Source organism: Notothenia coriiceps, unplaced genomic scaffold (genome assembly GCF_000735185.1).
Source record: "Notothenia coriiceps isolate Sejong01 unplaced genomic scaffold, NC01 NC01_scaffold00013906, whole genome shotgun sequence".
Lineage (NCBI taxonomy): Eukaryota > Metazoa > Chordata > Actinopteri > Perciformes > Nototheniidae > Notothenia > Notothenia coriiceps.
This window is the reverse complement of record NW_011346607.1, coordinates 37,106-57,241: the sequence shown is the minus strand read 5'-3', so window position 1 is coordinate 57,241 and position 20,136 is coordinate 37,106. Positions and strand designations below refer to the sequence as shown.

The 20,136-nt window shown below is 40.0% G+C and overlaps 1 protein-coding gene across 1 annotated transcript in view; it reads right to left on the bottom strand.

The window, feature by feature from the left end:
* ppp2r5b (protein phosphatase 2, regulatory subunit B', beta) overlaps positions 1–20,136 on the bottom strand; it is a 45,571-nt gene that overhangs the window by 10,753 nt on the left and 14,682 nt on the right. Inside the window, exons 2-7 of the mRNA XM_010774355.1 lie at positions 9,612–9,808; positions 8,044–8,145; positions 7,240–7,332; positions 6,740–6,870; positions 6,033–6,092; positions 2,325–2,433 (exon numbers count right to left, since the gene is read on the bottom strand). Coding sequence (XP_010772657.1) covers positions 2,325–2,433; positions 6,033–6,092; positions 6,740–6,870; positions 7,240–7,332; positions 8,044–8,145; positions 9,612–9,808 — 692 coding nt within the window. The remainder of the gene's footprint in view (positions 1–2,324; positions 2,434–6,032; positions 6,093–6,739; positions 6,871–7,239; positions 7,333–8,043; positions 8,146–9,611; positions 9,809–20,136) is intronic.

Sequence of the window (20,136 nt, the reverse complement as noted above, 5' to 3'; positions counted from 1 at the left end):
TGTTGTGTCGTTGTGGTGTTGGTGTGTGTGTGTGTGTGTGTGTGTGTGTGTGTGTGTGTGTGTGTGTGTGTGTGTGTGTGTGTGTGTGTGTGTGTGTGTGTGTGTGTGTGTGTGTGTGTGTGTGTGTGTGTGTGTGTGTGTGTGTGTGTGTGTGTGTGTGTGTGTGTGTGTGTGTGTGTGTGTGTTACTTCTTCTACATCAGCCCTTGTCTCATCTTATACGATCTGGCAATCATTTCCTATTATTCACGAGTGTGCGTGCGTACATGCGTGCGTGTGTGTGTTTTGCGGTTGCCCCCTCCACCCAGGCCTGTTGCCGTGGCGAGTGGGCACCGTGGCGACGGAGTCTGTGTGTGCGTGTGTTTACTTCGGAAGGAGTGATGTCACACACACACAAAGTCCCTTAAGGGCAATGTGAGATAGAGGTTAGACCTCCTGTCTCTGCCTCTCTGTCTCTGTCCTATTTTTACCTTTGCCTTTTTCAACTTATTACTCTACTGGTACATTTTACGACTTTCAGATCAATATGTTCATGTCATCAATACAAAACTATGCTGGATTGTCCAATTGTAAAGTTGCACCGTAGAGGATGTGTACCGTCAGATTATTAATGTTTGGTTTTTACTTAATTTTTGTTGTAACCGTCCATAGCTTTCACCTTTTCCTTACCCTGTCTAATCCCTTTTCTTTCTTGTTCTATCGCTCCATCCCTAACTTTCCTGTCCCTACAGTAACTCACAACACAACAGAAGCAGAGGATAAGAGGAAGCAAAGGCAACAAAATAAGGGGGATCGGAGAAAGGAGGGATGTTAAGTTTGACAGACAAGCAGGAAAAAGAGAAGGATCGGTCAAACTATTTAGAGTCTTAGTGAGACTTTAAAGAAGGCTCTTGGGGTGAATATGTTGGATTCTGTTGTCAGGCTTGTCATTGTGTGTATAGGAGGCCGTTATTAGGCTAAGGATTATGGAGGTTTTCATCTTTTTAAAGCTTATATTTTATGAATATTTATATGTCAAGGTGACAGGTCAGATAAGGGTCTATTTCTAGGGGTGAATTCATTCTAAAGATGTTGGCTTCTTGTCTGCATATTTCCCATGACTTGCACATAAAAAAGTTGACTTTTCAATCTTTTAACAAAACTTAAATGACTCTGTCAGATATAAACACACATTAGCACGATCTGTGAATCATGTAACAAATTGGAAATTATATTCTCCTCACTTTTTACTATCACTGCAAAAACAAAAATAAAGTGTCTTTTCTTTACATTTTCCAGCCACCAAGGAAATACTGGGTTTTTTTTAGCATTAAAAACATATGTATCAGCTCCACTTTAAAATAAACAGTCTTTTATGTGCTTAAAATATTAAAGCACTGCATTTGCTTTTTGCCATTTGGAAGCATGATGCGTAACCATGGTAATGCTTCACATTATAGCTGTTACTACAATCCAGTGACCTGAATAAAAATGAGAAAATGCTAAGGGAAGGATGATTCAAAGTGTCTGAAAACCTAAAGATGAATCAAAGGTGCTGCTGTGATCTAATATCTTGATATTAATATCCAGAAGTGGGTCACTTATGCAGAGCCACGCCTACCGAGCACAAACTGCTGTCCGGCATCACTGTATCCCCCGTGACCCTGTCAAACTGTGTGTTCGAGTGTGTGAATAATATATGTGTGTGAACCACAGAGAGAGACGGGGAGGAGAAATGTAGGGCACGGTGATGCTGAGCCTCAGAATATACACACACATCATCTGATATGTGTGGCGGAAACAAAATGCACACACCAAAAACTGGCTGCCATCTGCGCTGTCAAATATTATAATAACCCAAACACACATTCACGTACAGAAACACACCGAAGGCCAACGCACTGAGTGTAATTCAAAGGTGAGTCTCTGCAGCATTATCTGTGACCCAACTCTGCCTCCTAGTGGCACGTCAGAGACATTGCAGGAAGGAGACATATTCATGTATGATTGATTTGTTAGTTGCTAACTCTTAATAGTAGAAAGGTCTGAAAATGATTTTATGACAGTTGGGGGGAGTAAGTTCTCTATAATCTTAAGTAATGCATGCCTAAGTTAGGAGAAGAACCGCCCATTTTGGGTTTAATTTCGTAGTTTTGTAGTTTCAGTGGCAAACACAAAACATTCATCAAAGTTTTGTTGTTATTTGCCTAAAAATCTAAATCATTAGAACCTAACCTTAATGTGAACCCTTGAAAGACATATAATACACATCGAATAAATATTATGACATATATTTACAAACTAAGACAATTAAATACTGGAATTATGCATGGGAATGTCCCTGACCTGTGCGTGGAAGATGGAAAGGGACTTTGCCGTGTGTAGCGGGATGAGAACCCGGACCAGGAACTGCTTGTGTTCGGCCTTCAGAGGCAGGGCGAAGCCGTTTATGATGCTGCAGGAGGAAAAGGGACAGTTAAATACAGTATAAATACTTCCACTTTGTGGCATTTTAACTCTTTTGAAAATCATGTTTGCTTTCTTACTTAAGAAGGTTATGCTTTTGGTATGTTAACTTTATGGAAAGTAGTTAAATGGATATGTATTTACCAAAAAGCATTGCATTAAACTCCTTAAACTCTATATACTTCAATGAATGTATTAATGTACAGGCCTACAGGGCCAACTACAAAATGTCACTCAAAAAGAAATACATCAACCAAGAAGAGATTCAAAATGTCTACGAAGAAACTTAAAAAGACTATAAAGAGATACAAACAGACTCATGATGACTATGAAAAATTGCATGACGACCATAAAGAGACAACAAAGACACATGACGACCAAAAAGAGACAACAAAGACACCAAAGACAAACAATCACTACAGAAATAGGGGAAAAAGACTAAAACTATATAAAAGAGACACATTAATTAACTATAGAGTTGCTTCTACGTAGGAGCGTTGGCGGAACCTTTCTGCATATACTGTATGTGCCCAGGGGCTGACTGCCTCACGATCCTTTCATGTTCTGTGTGAAAATGTGTGTGTGTGTGTGTGTGTGTGTGTGTGTGTGTGTGTGTGTGTGTGTGTGTGTGTGTGTGTGTGTGTGTGTGTGTGTATGTGTGTGTGTGAGTGCGTGCGTGCGTGCGTGCGTGTGTGTGTGTGTGTTGGAGTCTATTCTTGTGCTGTGTCCATTTCCAAGTGACTGGACAAATGTGTGGTCTGTGGCCACCTCTGCACTGATTGTCATAGATGTAGTTTAGCCTGCGGGGGAAGGGGGGGGTAGGCGGGACTTATTCACCTGTCTGTCTGTCTGCCTTCGTTTTCTATTAGCATCTTTGTCTAAAAGAAGATTTCTTCAATAATATCTCCCTCCTGCTGTTCCTCTGATCTTTCCCTCCGCCTCCTCTTCTCTTCTTCCTCTCCGTCTCTCTCTCTCTCTCTCTTTTACTTCCTGTACAACGCATCCTCTCTCAGCCATCCCTCTCTCCCTCTCTCCGTGTGTGGGAGGAGCTATAAATACCTCTGTTACCACCAACATGAATACAAACCTCTCTCTCTCCTCTCCTGCTCTCCTCTTCTGACTCACTCATCCTCTCTCCATCCCTCCCCCCCAACCCTCCCTCCATTTTCTCACCTTGGATTCATCCTCTTCTCTACCTCCCCCTCTTTTCTCTACATTAACCCACATTCTGAAACTTCATTCATATTTCATCTCACTTTTTTGGTCAGGTGAAATGGTAGCCCAGATTTTGTATGAATTTAGTGTAATGTTAAGTATTAGCTCTTTCAGACAAATCCTTCCCATCACCCTGAATATTTTGAATCCAAAAATTATTTTAATTGTCTTTACTTTTTTCTATGCTAAACATCAATAACGATTATTTAAAGTCTTGTTAGTGTCACATAATGAAAGAGAAAGAAGGACTAGATTCCAGCACAGAATGCCCTTGAGAGAAATTTATATTTAGCACTGATTTGTTTGTTTGTTTCTGATTGATCAGCTTCCATCCTCTTATGTTAATTCTGTCTTAGTCAATCTCTCTGTCTAAACTTCTATCAACTTGTCTATTTATGTATGTCAATTTAAAACTAATTGCTAATATATCTGCGTTAAACTTGCTCTGAAGCAAGTCTACATTGTATATGGGACAGATTAATTCATATGTATGTGTGCATTTGCTTCCTTCCACAAAGGAATTAACAACCCTCTCCTGTTATGTGCGTTAGCATCACAGAGCCACTTCCCACTTCACACATCGCCAGCTAACTAGCCTGCTCTAAGGTAGTTTAAAATTTTACCCAGCATCAAAGTAAAAAGCTATCTTGTTATCAGAGTTAAGAGTGGAGAATACCACAGTTAAAGCTGGAGAATATACAGTATATGTTTCCCAGCTCAATATGAAAGAGAGTCTTTGGGGGATTTCGTGTTCTCTGCCATGTTTTTCCCTTTCTAATCACTGGAAGATAGGCCTTACCAATCTCTTACAATGTTAGTTCATATCAAGAGACACGCCTGTCTTGTAATCACATGGATAACCTGTGAAAACGTTCCTCAGATAAAGACACACAACTGAGATGAGAAAATAGATGTTATGGTCATGCTAACGTAGCTACCTTTGCTAGCTTCTCTTTAATGCTGAGTAATCATCCAAGCTCAGGAAAACTAGTGCAGTCTGCAGCATATCTGCTTTGATAGTGTTCAATAATAAAAGAATGTGACCTTGAAAGTGAAGCAGAGACAGAAAGAGAAGGTATCCTCTCATGTATTTATCTCAACAAGGCCACATGCTACGTACCAACCCAGTCTCACGGCATTTTGTGTGATAGTCACGAAATACATTTAATCTATTGATTCGTGTTCACCAACACGATTTCCCCATTTTCTTTGTGTCACACAGAACGATTTTAAAAGGAATGTATTTCTATTGGTAGTATGTTTCGTGCCTGCAACACGTCTTTTTGTCCGGTCGGGTCGTGGAAGACCGGAAGCTGTGTGGTTCATATAAACATTTTCTTACTCAATATCAAGCCACGATTATTGTTTTTATTTTGAATCGTATAATGTCTGACTTTTTGTTGCCATCCGCGAGGAAAATAAATGGGGCTCAGGGCCTCAGAATACTGAAATCTGTATTTTTTTAATATTTTCCTTCTAATTTGTTATTATTTACATAGTTATTAAAATCGTTCTGTGTGACACGAAAAAAATGGGGAAGTCGTGTTGGTGAACACGAATCAATAGATTACATTTCGTGACTATAACACGAAATGCCGTGAGACTGGGTTGCACGTACCTAGCCAGCTAAATACTGTGGCTATGTTGTGATGCTAAAGACCTTTTGCTAAGCTAGCCATGCAAAGACTTTAGTTTAGTAACGCACAGACATGGGTTGTTTCTTTTTTCATTATTCGGCATACAGAGGGGATGAGCAAAACAAACGTTATAGTATCACAGATTTTGTTTGTATTCATTCTCCATATTCTCCCTTCCATTTCTTTGTCTTTATTACTGTGTCTCCCATCGATTTGCTTACGAGCACAGGCAGAGAGTGGGACATTGTTGTTTATTAGCCCCTTTCTCTCTCATTTCTATCTTTCTCATATTTCTGTTACTGGCTCTAGAGACAAAGCAATAAACCACACAAACCTCTGAGTCAGTTCCATTTATGTATTTAACCTCCCTTCCTTCCTGCCACCCCCCAGCTTTACTAATTCCCCCCCTGCCTTACAACTAATTTCTCACTCTGTCAAGCTCTAAACACACAGTTGTTTTTACCTGATAAGAAAGAAGCAACTAAGAAAATAAATGCTTATTGTTTATTGTGTTGAGCTGTTGCATTGTCGCTATTTTTCGTGGTTGCTCAATTCACTGAGTTTCCAGCTGTCTCCTGAATAGGAGCAGCTGGCCAAGTAGAGTTTGTGTGTAAGAGTGTGTGTGTTTGTTCACACTCAAATCAAAATGCATTCATTAAGCAATGATATACTACAGAGTATACTTTCCTCCATAGCAGCAGCTCTAAAATGTGTGTGTGTGATTATGGTTACGAACCTGCCGAGGATTTCTAGAAGCTCCGCGACTCCGTTGAAGTGCTCAGTTTCATATATGAACCTAAAAAACAAAACACACATGTCTTGTAATTATGCATCAGTAGATCTAGGAACCATTGTAGGTCAGCAAATGTAAAAGCAACTAAAAGAAGGATTGCAAAATACTGCATGTAGCATGTTTTGCTTCTTCAAAAAATGAACCGTCTTCTCTGTGTTTGTTCTTATGCACCATTGACTTCATATCGTCCAGACTTTAATTACGAGCAGCTGTGTGGGAAAACTGTTAACGTCGGCCTCTTAGGTGTAGTTCTGAGTCAGCAAAAGAACTACAGAAGCCATCATCACTCGCGGCTACATATAAAAAATCCAATATAATTACTAGGATTTATTCACCTAATTAAAAAGGAGATTTACTTGTGTCTGGTTTCACTACAAAAGTATAGCACATTTCGTTTTGTAAGACAAGCAAAGAGGGTAACCAAACCATGTGTGAGGTTTTCCCTTATTTAGGATTGTGAAACACTTTAAAATGACTTGCTATAAAATCATGACGCACCAAGCTAAAACGATGCATTACAGTGGTTATAAACGCAGCGTTTCCCCCTGCTGATGGTCTTTGTTGACTAACGTTTGATTTATTGATGTTAAAGGGGCTATAAATAGCACCGTTACGTCCTGTGCATTGGATTGATGCTACGCGGCCTATACCTGAGGAAGATGTTGTTGATCTGTTTGCGGATGTACGCTCGGAGTCCCAGTAATTTTCCATAGACACGGTGCAGGATGGTCTTTAGGTACTCCCTCTCCCTGGGGTCCTCGCTGTCAAACAGCTCCAGCAGCTGCACACAGAGGAGATAATTACAAATACATTACAACCTTCTCCCTTCTACATCCAAATTGTGGGAACATGGTGGTATTTTTACCCACCAAAATGAATATTACAAAGTGTTTTTTACTCCATTGCTAAAACAGAATTAAAGAAAAAAAGATTACACGACAAGAACTTTGGAATCTCTTTGTCAATGTTTGATACATACCCCAACTGAGATAACTAAATTTGAGAGCGCTCCAGCAGGGATATAAGTAGGCTCTGCGTGGCTGCCGTTTCAAAGATGGGCTTAATTTATTTATACCTCTCCATTTATCAAGATTTTAGAAACATCCCAGAGATTTGGATTCGACAAACTGCGAGGACAGGAGAGGATTACCTGCAGGACAAACTTCTGGTCGACGTAGCGCTTGGCCATGGAGGGCTGGAAGTCCGGGCTCTCCAGGAAACGCAGAAAGAACTCGTACACCAGCTAATGGAGGCACAAACAGCAAGAGATAAGACGTCAACTATTGTCTGCGTTTGCCTCCTGAAGGAATAGTTTGACATTTGGTGAATTATTCATTTTCTTGACGAGAGTTGGAAGAGAAGATAACAACACTCATGTCTGTAGAGAGTGGTGTCAATCTCCTCATCTCACTTTTGGCAAGAAAGCATATAAATGTTGCTCTAGGTAACATGATGACTGCTCAAGTTTATACCAAAAGATCCCAACTATGCAGGAAAAGAAAGAAGACTTTGCTTCATGACGCATTTTGGACTTCACACTTTTGATTCATCTCGTCCTGAAGGAGGAGAAGTGACTGTACACCACACCCAAATGTCATCTGGGCAAGGGAATTGAGAAAATGTGAATTTCTTCTTAGCGAGAGCTTCATTTTGTAAGTCCCGCTGATAAAACAGCTACATTTGGGCATAAGGATGTTGCATTGAACAGCAGATTTAACTGAACTGAAGGACCGCAATGTTCAGGAAGGGCTGAATGTGGCATTAAAAGCAACACCTGGGAGATGTGTGCTTTAAGGCATTGTCCACAATCGCAAATACAGTATGTATATATAGTAGGGCCTATTTTTCAAGTAGTTACTGACACTGCATTGTGTTTCACTTTGTTTCTTTTACCTCTTCAGGAGAAAACGCATGAAAGCATGTCAATTATTCTACCACAACATGAACAATGTACCTGCAGATGCGGCCAGGAGGCTTCGAGTGTTGGTTCATCTTCCTCAGGGTCAAACTCTGGGTTCTCGCTGGGCGGGAGGGTCCGGAAGATATTTACTGAGATCTGGAAAAAGAAAAAGAGGTAGATAGGCAGATAAGAAAGAGCCAAATGAACTATAGCACATTCCTGTTAATGTGAGAAAATGGTGTTTCTATCAATTAGATGTAATGTCATGACTTCAGTTGACCGTGTTTGATGCTGTTCTGTGTTTGAGAGGAACTGTTTAGCGTTGCAACCCGGCTGCCAGCAGAGTCATGATTAATTCAACAAATGCATATCCATTGGCCATTTAGTGCATAAACTATATTGCAAAAAGCAAATGCCCCAATTCAGCATTATATACATATGCTTACATTAAAATTTTGTAAGAAAAAACTGCAGGAAAATATAGGCTCATTTCACATGATGTACATCTAGCTTGGATTTAAAAAAGTTCATTAGCATACACTTCTGAGGGATAACGACAATAAGAGTGAAATTCTACAATATGTCCATCATCTCTAACTTTTTCTCAAACCTTCATCCTGTATGGCATTTATTCTGTTGCACTGCCTTGGGCTCTAACCTATGCACTTATTAGCATCTTCTTTTAAGGTTCCTTCCTTGTGGCCGCACATTAAAGCTTTTCCCTCTTTCCTTTCATCCCATCCTCTGTCCTATCAGCATTTTCACATCCTCTGGGTATAGTGACTCCATAGCATAAGCTCTATCTTCTGCCCGCTTCACCTTCTCTCCTCAATCCCTTTTTCCCTTTCCTCCTTTCTATATCCTCTGGGACTTCCGTTGGTGTGCACACATTTTCCTCCACTCTATCGTTCCTGTCCATCCCTCCCTCTCTCAACATCTGTGCAGCCTATTGCTGCTTAGCACCCTTTGCAAATTATCTCTCCTCACTATCCTTTTATTAAAGCCTCAGCTGGATATCACACTGTCTCTCTTTTCTAGATGTCTGGGTGATGAGGATTGAAGGAACACTGTTTGCCCTTCTGAGTGCTCAAATGTTCTTCCTTTCATCTCTCCATCTGACAGTCCATCATGTCCACCCCTCTCCCCCTGCCATGGCCGGTTCTATGGGGGTGCTTTAACACTGTGCTTGGACCCCTCTGAGCCCCCCCTCCAAAAGAATAAATCTATGATAATGCAATTTCCGATAGTGTTGCAGCCAATACTGTGCTGTAATCTGGGCCTAAGATAAGTAACTAAAACAAATTCTGTTACTAAAACAAATACCGACAAATATGAAAAATAAAAATAAAAACTATGTTTGGCTCATAAATAATGTATGTAATACCTCAACTGCATTTAGGTTAATGGTAAAGTAAGTAACTCAACTAAAATTGTAACTAAGTCATTGACACAAGAATGTTATATTATATTTTTTGTGCACTTTGATTGAACTGAAAAAGTTTAAATCTTGAACAATGTCTTTGTCTCCCTTGTCCAGCATTAAATGTGTCCCTCTCATTCATGAACTGGCCCCAGCTCGGTCCCCCCAGTTCAATTGGTGTAGAGTCGCCATTGCCTCCTACCATCTTTATGGCCTCGGGGTACAGAGGCTCTATGAGAACTCCTCTGCTCGTGGCCACGCTCTCCACCAGCTCGTTGAGCGCCGCACGTTTGATCTCCTTCCCCTTCAGGTCGGCCACGCAGTCCAGGAAATCAAACAGCACGCAGCACTGCTGCAGCTTCTTACAGAACAGGTCATGTAACTCTGCCACCGGGGCGTCTGCAGGAGTGAAAAGGGAGAAAGAGAGAGAAGGAGACATGTCAGACAAATAAGTTCAATGACAAAAAGAAAAAAGTCTGAGCCAAATCCGATGGCGTTCCTGAAAGGCGCGTTGTGTTTGGTAGTGAATCGTTTGACAAAGTGGGAGTGTTGGAGTACACAGAGATGTATTCTCCAGGCTACATCGTCTCTCAAAGGTAATGAGGGAAAGAGCAGACTATTACTCTATAAACACATTTGTACACACCCACACACAGAGGCTTCCTCCATGCACACGCACACACACATGTCCACACACACTTCTTCCAGAGGGCTGTGTTGCATCTCAGTCCTATTACCTGTCGGATTCGTTCCACAGACCGGTTCGTCACAATGTAACGTCCTGCTGCCGGCCGTCTGATTAAAACCCTGTTCCTCCAAAAAACAACTCTTCTCACAGATGTAGGGAAAGTGGCTGATAGCTATGGATTCCTAAACTAGAGTTTAAATGTGATTCCACAGGCCCAAGGGAGGGAGAATCTTTAGCAGCTAAGCATTGTGAGGCAACATGCTAAATGTAAAGAAATGAAACATTAACATAGAGTTACAGGCTTTGACAGCAGCCAAATGGGAATGCTTGGTTCTTTTTCTATGAAACCAGATGATTGATGACTCAAGAGCTAAATATAGCAGTGAAATATTCAACGTTCAAATTCCTCTATAAGTGAGATGTATGTGAGGTTTGGTCTAGCAATAATATGCTGATCTATTTTGAGATAAATCATATGAAAAGACACATGAGGTATCAAAAACGTCTCGTCTTGGCAAAGGTTTTTTTCGAGCAAAGTGTTGCAGGTGTTTAGGCTTTATATATTCATGACACGATACATGACCCGTTTTTTATAACTGCTATACACGTAAGAGAGGGTGAGATGGACAGATATTATAGACTTCATTTTGAATAAACTGTATGTTTCCAGCTGTGACATTTGTATGCTACAAAACCTTGCCTTACATTATATTATAGTATAGTAATGTACAGTATTGTTTTGTATCGTTATATACAAACAATATTTTATTATTTGTATAAAAGGTTGAAGAATTTACGGTTATCATCTATAATTCAGTTAAGCAAAGGACTAATCGACTGGTCAGAAATGAATCAATAGATTGAAAATAAATAAGAAAAATGTGCATGAATTGACTAATGGAACAAATAATGTATTGATTAATCAATACAAAAATTGTCTTTAGTTGCAGCCTTAGAGAAAAAGGTCTCTGCAACCCCAAAAATGAAAGTGGTCGCAACTGCTCTGTGATGTTTTGACTACTTTTTAAGCTTTAGATAGATGTGGGACAAAGAAAAGCTCTGCCTTGGTGACTTAATTAGATTCTCTTTCAACTTAAAACACAATCTAATACAAAAGCATCCCTAACTACAAAATAATATAGAGGGAAATGACATTGACTTCTTCCTGACAGCGTCAACAGAAACTGGTCACTCCGTGTAGTCTTCAATTAATAATCTCCCTCTGTCAGAGAGAAACAATGCAGATTTAGGCTAGGAAGCAGTCTAGACTAACTGTGCAGTTGGAATGAGGACAATCCAAGACACACACACACACACACACACACACACACACACACACACACACACACACACACACACACACACACACACACACACTCACACAGCAGGAGCAGATTAGATTTAGCCCTTCTTAACCCCAAGGTGGGAAAAAGAGGAGGAGTGGGGGGGGGGCTGACTGGAGCTCCTCTAGCCCCAGACCCCCTCACCTCTTGTGGGCACACCATGACCATCTGCTCCCTCTGGCACAAAGCTGCACAACAATGGACTAGGACGGCCCTCTGCTCAGTGTCGTGGCACAAGACACACATTTCAGAGAACCAATCATATTTGACTTTTTGTCAATCAGATTATTCTGACTATGCCTTAAGTACTTGGATCTTTGTACAGGACTTATATTAGGTTTAAAACATACCAAAACTGATTTGCTGTTTGATCAAGTCTCAGGTGTGTGATATGGAAACACCCACAACTAGTCAATGCAGTATTGAGATCCTTATGATCATGGTCTCACTAAATGGCAAATATGAATAACCCGCCATTCTTTCACACGTTTATCATTATCTTTTCTTCTCACGTGTCATTTCACACCGTGGCAATATTAAATACTCAGAGCAAGTAAAGGAAAAGCATAACATGTGTAGGCATGACTCGCAAAATGTCCTAAAAAATGATGCGCTTCCAAAGAGATCACACTTCCAGAACTTTCTGACTTTCACCCCTGTGTGTTTTTGGCAACATTCTGTTCCAATTGACAACAAAAATGGTCTTCTTTAACAGCACATTCTAATTAACTTTACTTTAATATGTGTGTTGTTCGTTTATAAAGACGACGACGCGACTTGCATGCTTCTTACGTACATTCTTGACGTGACTTAAATAAACAACCTCTGTGACTTTTCTTTAACCTTCCTTTTTGCATCTAGTCTTGAAACCTCTGAGAGCCATTGAGCTGTACTGAGCGGGCAATTTGTTCTTGAATTGCAGCCATTTCTCAGTGACTGAACAAACGTGTGACAGGCAAGTTCACACTATTTTAGAACTATTTGTCACGAAAAAACAAGTGATAACAAATATCTAAGAGGGTGAACTGCTTATTTTGACTGCTTAGAGAGCGGAGGACCTCAGTCTAAACCTCTGTATTTGTGAGGTGTTGAGATACCAGCAGCCTCCTCTACCTCCATCCTTTCCTTTTTGTCCTCCACCGCTCCGTTTCCCTTCCTAATCTGCCCCTTCCTAACCTCCTCTCCTGATTTCTCACAGCTCCTCTCTTCCCTGTCCATTCGCTCCTTCCCTCTGTAGACAGACTGTGAAGGTGAAATCTAATCCATTTTTAATGGAGAGTAATTGTATGAAGATGTGCCGTGCTGGGACTGAGAAGGAAGAACAGAGCGAGGTGAAAAGATGAAGGGAAAGGAAAAGCATGTGTGTGTGTTTGGGAGGCAGAGAGTGTGTTAGGAGGTGAGAATAAGAGAGGCAAGATGAAGGGAATGGAGAGACTTGGTGGGTCATGTGACAGCAAGTGTGGGAGAGAGCAAAGCAAAGGAAAGGGAAAGAGAGTGGAAAGTGTTGAGGATGACAGGCACAGACAGAGACACATATTTTAGTGGCAAAGAAATGGGCTAAAACCATTTTCTAGTCTGTGTTCGCTAAACTGCCCACCAGGAATATCTTACTGTCCATAAAAAGCTTACATTTGGAATCAAACAGTCCACAATGAAGCAAGCGACAAAACAAACTTAGCTAACTCAGAGTGAAGCGGATTTTAGTTCCTATGTTAGATCAACGCAGGACACTACATTCAAAGCAGATTTTAATACCATGTCAGTGAGAATATTAACAACATCATCAGTGAGTGAGTGATCTGTAACTACGCTATGTTCATGTTTCTGACAACCCAAATTGGTGTTTTGAATGCCTAACTGTGACTTTAAAACCCCAAACATTGAGTGCCTGTAGTTACATTTCACTCCTTCATTTATTTCATCTTCATTAAACTCAAAAAGTCCCTCGAGTTCCAAAGTCATATCGACAACATGGCGCACCATAACCAAAGTTATATTGCGCAATTATAAAAGCATGTTAGAAGAGTCAGTACGAAAAGCAATTACGCTTTTCATTTATTTATTTTTTTACAAAGAGTAGTGCTGATACAAAGTGCTAGCAGCTCTGTACTACTCTACTTGTAATCTGATGCATGTGACTGTGCAGATAAAGGCTCTTTTCAAAATTCACAAAGAATGACTTATCTATTAGTGTGTGTTTTTTATTCCACTTTGGTCCTTATCTGAAGGATGTATAGCTCTACTTGTCTTTTTTAAAGCGTTCTTAGCTGTCAACAGAAGTCCATCTTGCATGTGGAGTCATGTTTAGCAGTAAAGCCAGATATCCTGCACATGCGATGTCATACAACGGTTTCTAAGTCAGCCCTGTAGCTGTCTAAGAAGAAGTGCAAACCTCTGGAGAGTTAACTCAATGAGAGATTCCCTCTCCGCGGATGGCTGTGTGCAATGGGAGCCCTAGGTGGTAAAAAAGCAATTACAAAAAGAGAAAGTTGTAACAGTAACACAGAGTCCAACAGTCAGATTGAGACATACTGCCACAATATAAGAATACATAGACATAGTCCAATAGCGGTAATCACATTACTCCAAATCCAACATTGTGTTTTAAGTCTAGAAAGCTACTGCATCACTTTAAACTGCAAACAGTGTATGATACAATCGGCCATTAAATAAGGAAACATTACATCTAGTGGAGTCTCATGAGAAATGCTCCCCACTTGTCACCACGTCTGCCTCGGTTATGTTTATTCTGCCTCTGCTGTCATAAATGATGGAGCGCTGCAGGTATAAGTCTTCTGGTTGCCTTGTCTCAAAGTCAATGGCTTTTGGAATGGCTTTTGGTTTGATGCCTGAAATAAGGTCTGTGGGTAACTCAAGCTAAAGGGATATAAATGTGCTTCATAAAACAGGTCAGTAAATATGTGTTTCCGGAAAGGTGGTTGCTAACAAGTGGAGATTATACAGGTTGTAATAGCTATTCAACGCCATGTAATTAAGACTGGGAAACACTCCACTAAGTGAGTTTAAAGGCACATTACCTTGGATTATGCGCAGTAGGAATTGTGAAATAAAGGAACCAGGATTTAGGGCTGCTCAATTATGGCAAAAATCATAATCTCGATTATTTGGGTCAATAATTGTAATTGCGATTATTAAATGTGATTATTCATTGACTTTGAAAACATCCATTTATTGGAGAATAAATATAACAGTATATTTGTGACAGTTGATTACCCTGAACTTTAAGTATAATTCAACTGAAAAACCCAAAAAAAAAAAATTATTTAAAAGAAAAAAAGTCATAGTAATAATAAAAAAATAATCGTTTTATTTTGATTACGTTGTTTTCGTAATCGTTGCAAGCCATAATCGTAATCGTGATTAAAATACGATTAATTGAGCAGCCCTACAGGATTAGGCAAACTTCCAATTAGGCCTACGTCATGACTGCAGCACTCATATGAGTTAATAGGGCATTTGTTTGGGTCTATTTTCAGTGGCGCATTTATACAAATTTAGAGCACAATCAAATATTTGCAGCAGCAGGTCGGTGGGTGTAGAGTCAAAATACACAAGAGTGTGTGTGTTTCTGTTTGTTCGTATGTCACCTAGTGCAACAGTGTGACTCATTCATGCGTTTTATTTAACTAAAGATACTTCCGGTACACAGCAAGTACTTGTTTGTAGGATGGAGTCATTGTTAGTTCTGGGATTTATTGTTAGTTCTGGGATTTATTGTTAGTTCTGGGATTTGTTGACAGTAAGAAAATGAAGGCACCTCTCCATACGCATCCTTTAAATACACGGAGGAGGAAGAAAGAAAAAAAGACCTGGAACACAGCGAGGGAAAAGATGTGACGTAGAAAGGATGGTGAGCGCGAGAGGAGGGGGAGAGAGGGGTGGGTGGGTTTGGTGAAAAGGAGCAGCAACATATAAGAATGAGCAATGCCTACAGCTTTGAAAAATGCACACATACACACAGCTGCACAAATCTAAATATAGTGCTGCTGGAGAGAGACACATCGGAGGGAGGAGAGGAGGAAGACGAATCTGGGGAGGAAACGGGAGGGGGGAGAGGAGAGCGGCGTGGGGGTTAAAAGATGACATCATCCCCCTGCTTCTCTCTCATCTTTCCATCACCAGGGTGCCTCCCTTCTTTTCCTCCCTCTCTCCTTCTCTCCTTCTTCGCCTTCGTCTACTCCATCCATCAATCTCTCCGAAGCTTCTTTTTTGCAGCGCTAGTCTTTAAATAACAGTTATTCTGTGTGTGTGTGTGTGTGTGTGTGTGTGTGTGTGTGTGTGTGTGTGTGTGTGCGTGCGTGCGTGCGTGCGTGTGTGTGCGTGTGTGTGTGTGTGTGTGTGTGTGTGGGAAAGACAGCTTCTGTTTTAGCCACCATGCAAGCCGCCTCTGCACCTCTGTCATTAGGCACACACTCAATGCACAGACACAGTGACGCAGGGAGGAAGAAAGGGGGAGGGAGGGAGGGGGGGAGAAAGAGATAGAAGGGAATAGAGGCAGATAAAAAAAAGGGAAGCGAGAGAAACGCAGGTATAAATAGAGGAAGGGAGCTGCGGATGGCGATCAGAAGCAAGGCGCCTTGCAGAGTAGAAGTCAGAGCAGTATAAATATCACCTTAAGGGGTTTAAGTGACGCTTTAAGTCCATCTCTAAGTAATCCAATCCTCCTTATAAACCATCATAGTACAACACTTTATCCTACTTATACGCAGCCTGATTAGAAAAAAGGAAAAATGAGCAGGGATGTTATCGTGTGTGATTGACGACAACCCACTTGAGCCTCCTCAGAAGACTGAAGAGCAAAAGGCAATTTACCTGCCGAGAAAGAACAGGACAAATCATGCCGGCGCTTTGAGTTAGAGCAGGAAATACTCGGAAGTGGCTGATGGCACTGAGAATAGCACGTCTGCTAATGGTAATCAAGCTGAACATGCTGACAGATATAGAAAGAAAATGAGCCTGCGTTTCAGATCTCTGCTTAAGATGTTTTATTCCCTTTTAAGTGTGTGAGATTTCACCAAACTGGGAACAGATTTTTATTGGTGGACAGATTGGGCAACAGAACACTTCATTTGATTTTGACCTATCTAAAATGTACACTTCACTTACAAAAACAACAAAAATAGAGACTGGTTTCTAAATGCTACTTCTTTCATGTGTCTCACCTAAAATGACAATGATTTGTGTGTCTTGATAGAAGCGTGTGCTCTCGGGGTGACTATCATTTAATACTACCTCCACCAAATCTGTTTGTTTGTTTCTCAGCAGGATTAGGGTAACTCACTCACTATAAAACTTAATGGAAGGATGTAGAATTGGCCAGAGAACAACCTATTACATTTGGGAGCAGATTTGAAGCACAAGGGCAGATACACAAACCATTTTTGCGAGATAGAGCATTTGGCCTTGGCAGAGGTCTGTGAGTGCTCTTCTAGATTTGGAAAAGTGGCAATATCTTTTCTTTCTCGAGGTTTTGCTCATAGTGACGACCGCACAGAAAATGAAAACCAACCCTACAGAGAGTATGGTGTCGGATGTGGTTTCTTTTGTCGAAGATGGAGATTGAATTACGGTTTTCTACGGGGTGAATGCAGGGTCAAAATCAATGTCTGAAAAATAACAAAACGAAATAAAGGCTAATGCTAATTTATGGAAAGACCTTAAATAGCACTAGATTTTAAAACACGCCATAAAGTCTTTATACAAAAAGGTACGCATAGAAGTCCCATTCACTTTTTAACAAAGAGCGTGAGAGAAGGCTAAATCACAGCAAAAGATTAAGAGGTGGCGCTAAGCCCATCTTTAAATAATCCAATGATACTAATAATACACATTCAAAGCACACTGCATAATGAAGCCAGACACACTGGGTGTTACAGGCTGTGCTTCATATCTGTATGCCTTGTTGTCTGTAATTGTTGCTTACTCCCCCTATAATTACCCAAATCACTATCAATAAATACATTTCAATTAGTATCAATAAAAACAGGCTTTTTCACAGGTCTTTGGGACCTCTTTCATCCAAATCTCCTTGACCGCAGTGCGACTTTCAGCCTTTTTTAGATATTGACGTTCTGCTCCAAAGCAATATTTGCTGAATGAAATGTAAACACAAATTTGAGAGGGTTAGCAAACAAATACGGTAGACGGTTATCCCGGCAGGAGACATCCTCAACATTTGATTAGCAGCTTCGTAACCATCACTTGTTGAATAATAATGTGTTGTAGCAGGCTCAGTGCTGCAATCAAGCATACGTCTCTCATTTTGGCTATTTGTGATTCATTGCAACATGGCCTTCAGTACAGATTCACAACATGTGCTCTCTGCATGTCCAGTAAGAGATTTTCTTTGTTTGCTTTGCACTGCCTCGAAACAACAACAGCATATTGAATGGTCCATCAAGGTGAAAACTATTTGCCCGATTATTAGCATAGTCCTTCAAGAATCAACTCTTATTCGTAGACATGGCAGAGTTTATTGCAAAGCTAGCCGTTTTATTACTGTCAACTTAACGTTCAGCTATTTCCTCTCTCCTCATCCACTCCATTTCTTTCATCACTTTCTCCCCCAGTCTCCCTCTTAATTGATCCGAGACCGTCATCGAGCAAAAAACTACTCCATGCCTTCTGTAACCCAATACCAGGCCCATCCAGCTGGCCTCTCCCTCACACACACACTTATACACACACCCCAAACACACACAGGGAGACATTTAATCTCCCACATACAATCTGTGTGAGAAGGTGACTGTTTTGCAGTAAATAGTACATTTAAAACTGCTATTCGTCGTTATAATGTGGGCAAACACTTCCCAGACAAACAAGAAGGAACAAACACATCCTCTCAAGCATATAATCATGTGACCTAGATCATGTGAGGTTATGTTGCATGTTGCACTGGGAATAAGTCATATTTGACTAGTAGTATTGTGGCCTGTAGGAATAAAATCCAAACAGGAAATACACATGAAAGCTGTGGGCTTATTATTAGAAGATACTACATGTTACAACATTATTAAACTATCATTTTTTATGTCATTAGATATTTCTGAGCAACTTTAAAAAGAAAAAATACAAAAGGAAAGATTCAGTTAATAAGAATTCAAATGTATTTTTGCTCAATTCCATAAACTCACAGGTGTTTGGACGAGAAAGGAACTTTGTAGTGTCCAAATATTCAAATTTTCTGGAAAGATATTATTAGGTGTCTGTCAGAGATGTTTAGCATCAATGTCTCTTTGAACGTCAAACGTTGTGTACTTGGAATATATCCAAAGGACTTTCAACAGGCAAATAAACAGACCAAACGTTTGGACTTTAGACTTCAAGCCAGGAGGGCTATCGCTCTGTGTTGGAAAAATGTGGAGGCTCTATCACTGAAGATTTGGATGAAGGAGCTTTCGAGTAGTGTTGGTCTAGACTCTAGACTTTGTTCAGCTTTGTTCAGAAAATTATGAGGATGGGAATGAACTGCCTCCGAAAGGAAATATGTGAAGTGTTTCTATTTAATTTATTTAATATGAATGTCATTTAATACTAGTGCAAGTTGAGGGTGTGTGTGTGTGTGTGTGTACATGTTTGTGTGGTCTAATATATGAAAATGCCAATAAACATATTGGGAAAAGTCTAGTACTGCCAGTTGATTATGGTGTAATATTATGGTGTGAATGTTGTAGTATAATGACCAATACTGGGGGATTCTGGTTACTGTACCACTATCCGATAGTTGTCATTTCTGTCTGCATTTCTTTCTTCACTTTTACCATCATGTTACTCCACTGTTTTCAAGGACTCAACCCTTTTTAATTTAACTACAGTATAGCCTGTTATAACAAAAGGTTGTATAGCTACTAGCTACAAAGCCTCCATGTTTAGCTTTAGATTCTGCTTAGGACATTTCAATGGCTGCCAACAATAATATTCTACATATCAAATAAAGCTGTCAGCAAAGAAGAGGATAAAAAAAGGTTTTCATAGTAGAATTGTAGAGGAGCACAACGGATATCTGCTTAAAATGACTCTCACAATAACAATTCATTTCATATTGGTTTACAAGGGAAGTCAACTGAAAATATATCGTAAGACATTGAAAACGTCCCTTATTTAAACTCTCATAGATAAAATAAAAAAATAAATGTTCCTTCAGTCGTTGAAATTTCAATATCCTGTTCAGGATGACCCTGACTACGACCAGGCAAAAATTGAAATTATTTTACTATCCGACTCCAAACTAAATTGAAAAATGAACAGCCCTAATATTTCAATGGTAAAGGTTCCTCTCTCAAAGGTTTGTGTGACCAGTCCTTCACAGCGAAGTGAAAATCTAATAGGATTTTTATTCAAATTCAAAGAAATAGTCTTATTCAATGAAGTAACAATAAATGAAAGAATGTGTGAAGTAGTCACACATTACAATCTTGCATTTATTCCACTACAAATAGATCATTTTTTATTTAAAAGCTTACTAAAAGAGTCTTTTTGAGCCTGTACAATGCATGGCAAAGCACGTTCTTAAAATGGTTCTCTTCCCTGTTTTATTTCATGAGATGGTCTTTAAGATTTTATAACGGGAATGTTTGACGGCATGTTTTCCTTCTAATCCTTTCATTGTTAGCTGTGAAAATGGCCCATTTCTGAGTAGATTATGAAACACAAGCGGCAGTGTATTTTTGTTCTTT